The 1,222-nt window shown below is 35.3% G+C and overlaps 1 protein-coding gene across 1 annotated transcript in view; it reads left to right on the top strand.

The window, feature by feature from the left end:
* Nucleotides 1-250: 250 nt before the first annotated feature.
* The window catches only part of RNF128 (ring finger protein 128, E3 ubiquitin protein ligase), a 122,446-nt gene continuing 121,474 nt past the window's right edge, over nucleotides 251-1,222 (top strand). Inside the window, exon 1 of the mRNA XM_011970461.1 lies at nucleotides 251-821. Within this exon, the coding sequence (XP_011825851.1) occupies nucleotides 416-821 (406 nt within the window). The 5' untranslated portion in view covers nucleotides 251-415. The remainder of the gene's footprint in view (nucleotides 822-1,222) is intronic.

The raw sequence follows: 1,222 nt of genomic DNA, 5'->3' as shown, positions 1-1,222 counted from the left end.
AGCCTTGTCACGTGGGATTCCCCAGAGTCCAGTTCCTCATTCCAATCCACTCTATGTTTATGAAAGTGCATTAGCTGGAACAGTAAGAAGAAAAAATATGTACTGCAGGAAGTCATCCAATCCTAATAAGTTGACATGTAGAATAAAGTTGATGGTGTTATTTATTACTAAGGTAGTCCTGGTTAAGGGTTACATGTGTGTACAGTTGGAGGAGGGGCAGGCAAAGGGGAATGTAGATAACTAAAGTGAAATAGAGCTGATGTATTCAGAGGTTATGTTGCTAGAGGTGAGATCAGTTACCTACGTGCAACTGAAATTTCAAACTTCTGTTTAGCAGGGACGTGAGTGGACAATGGTGACTGACAGTTGGAAATATCAGCAAACATCTTAAATTTTATGCTCAAGTGAATGAACAATGAACCAGGAGAATAGGTCTAGTTTTTTTTGGCTCCTTGTAATTTTTACCTTTTTACTTAAAATTACAGCATCTTTTTCAATGAACGCCTATGTGACTGTGACTTATTACAATGAAACCAGCAACTACACTGCAATAGAGACATGTGAATGTGGTGTTTATGGATTAGCTTCACCAGTGGCTAATGCTATGGGGGTGGTAGGCATCCCTAAGAATAATGACTACCAAGCTTGTGACCACAACACTGAGTTTAGTAATACTAAGAAGCCCTGGATTGCGCTGATAGAAAGAGGTAATTGTACATTTTCAGAAAAAATTCAAACAGCGGGCAGAAGAAATGCTGATGCTGTTGTGATTTACAATGCTCCAGATACTGGCAATCAGACGATACAGATGGCAAATTTTGGTAAGTAATAATTGATTCACAAAGAGCATTAGTGTCTGTTTGTCTTAGAATGGTATTTCCATCTAGAACTGTTCTAGGATCTGGCAACAAGGTTGTAAAATAATTTTACTTTAAATTTTCTTGCCTGGCACGACTTGTAATTACTTTATTATTATTTAATATTTTAATTAATTTGTTCCAAAGACAGTAGCAATTCATGAAGTGATTCCTATTTTCTTTCATGTTTTCTTAGCAATATAAGTTTCCTCAGTGGGCATTATATCATGAATTGCTTTTTAATAAACTGTACTTTTACCTCTAAACATTAAAAAATTTAATTTTATTATTAATTTGTACTTTTCAGTTTATTTTCTCCTGCAAAAGGGATTGTATGTTTTCAAGTATGTTAAACTGCAAAACAC

The sequence above is a fragment of the Mandrillus leucophaeus genome, unplaced genomic scaffold (genome assembly GCF_000951045.1).
Source record: "Mandrillus leucophaeus isolate KB7577 unplaced genomic scaffold, Mleu.le_1.0 Scaffold949, whole genome shotgun sequence".
In the NCBI taxonomy this organism is placed as follows: domain Eukaryota; kingdom Metazoa; phylum Chordata; class Mammalia; order Primates; family Cercopithecidae; genus Mandrillus; species Mandrillus leucophaeus.
Note: the sequence above shows the minus strand (reverse complement) of the source record. Positions and strands in the feature narration are given on the sequence as shown.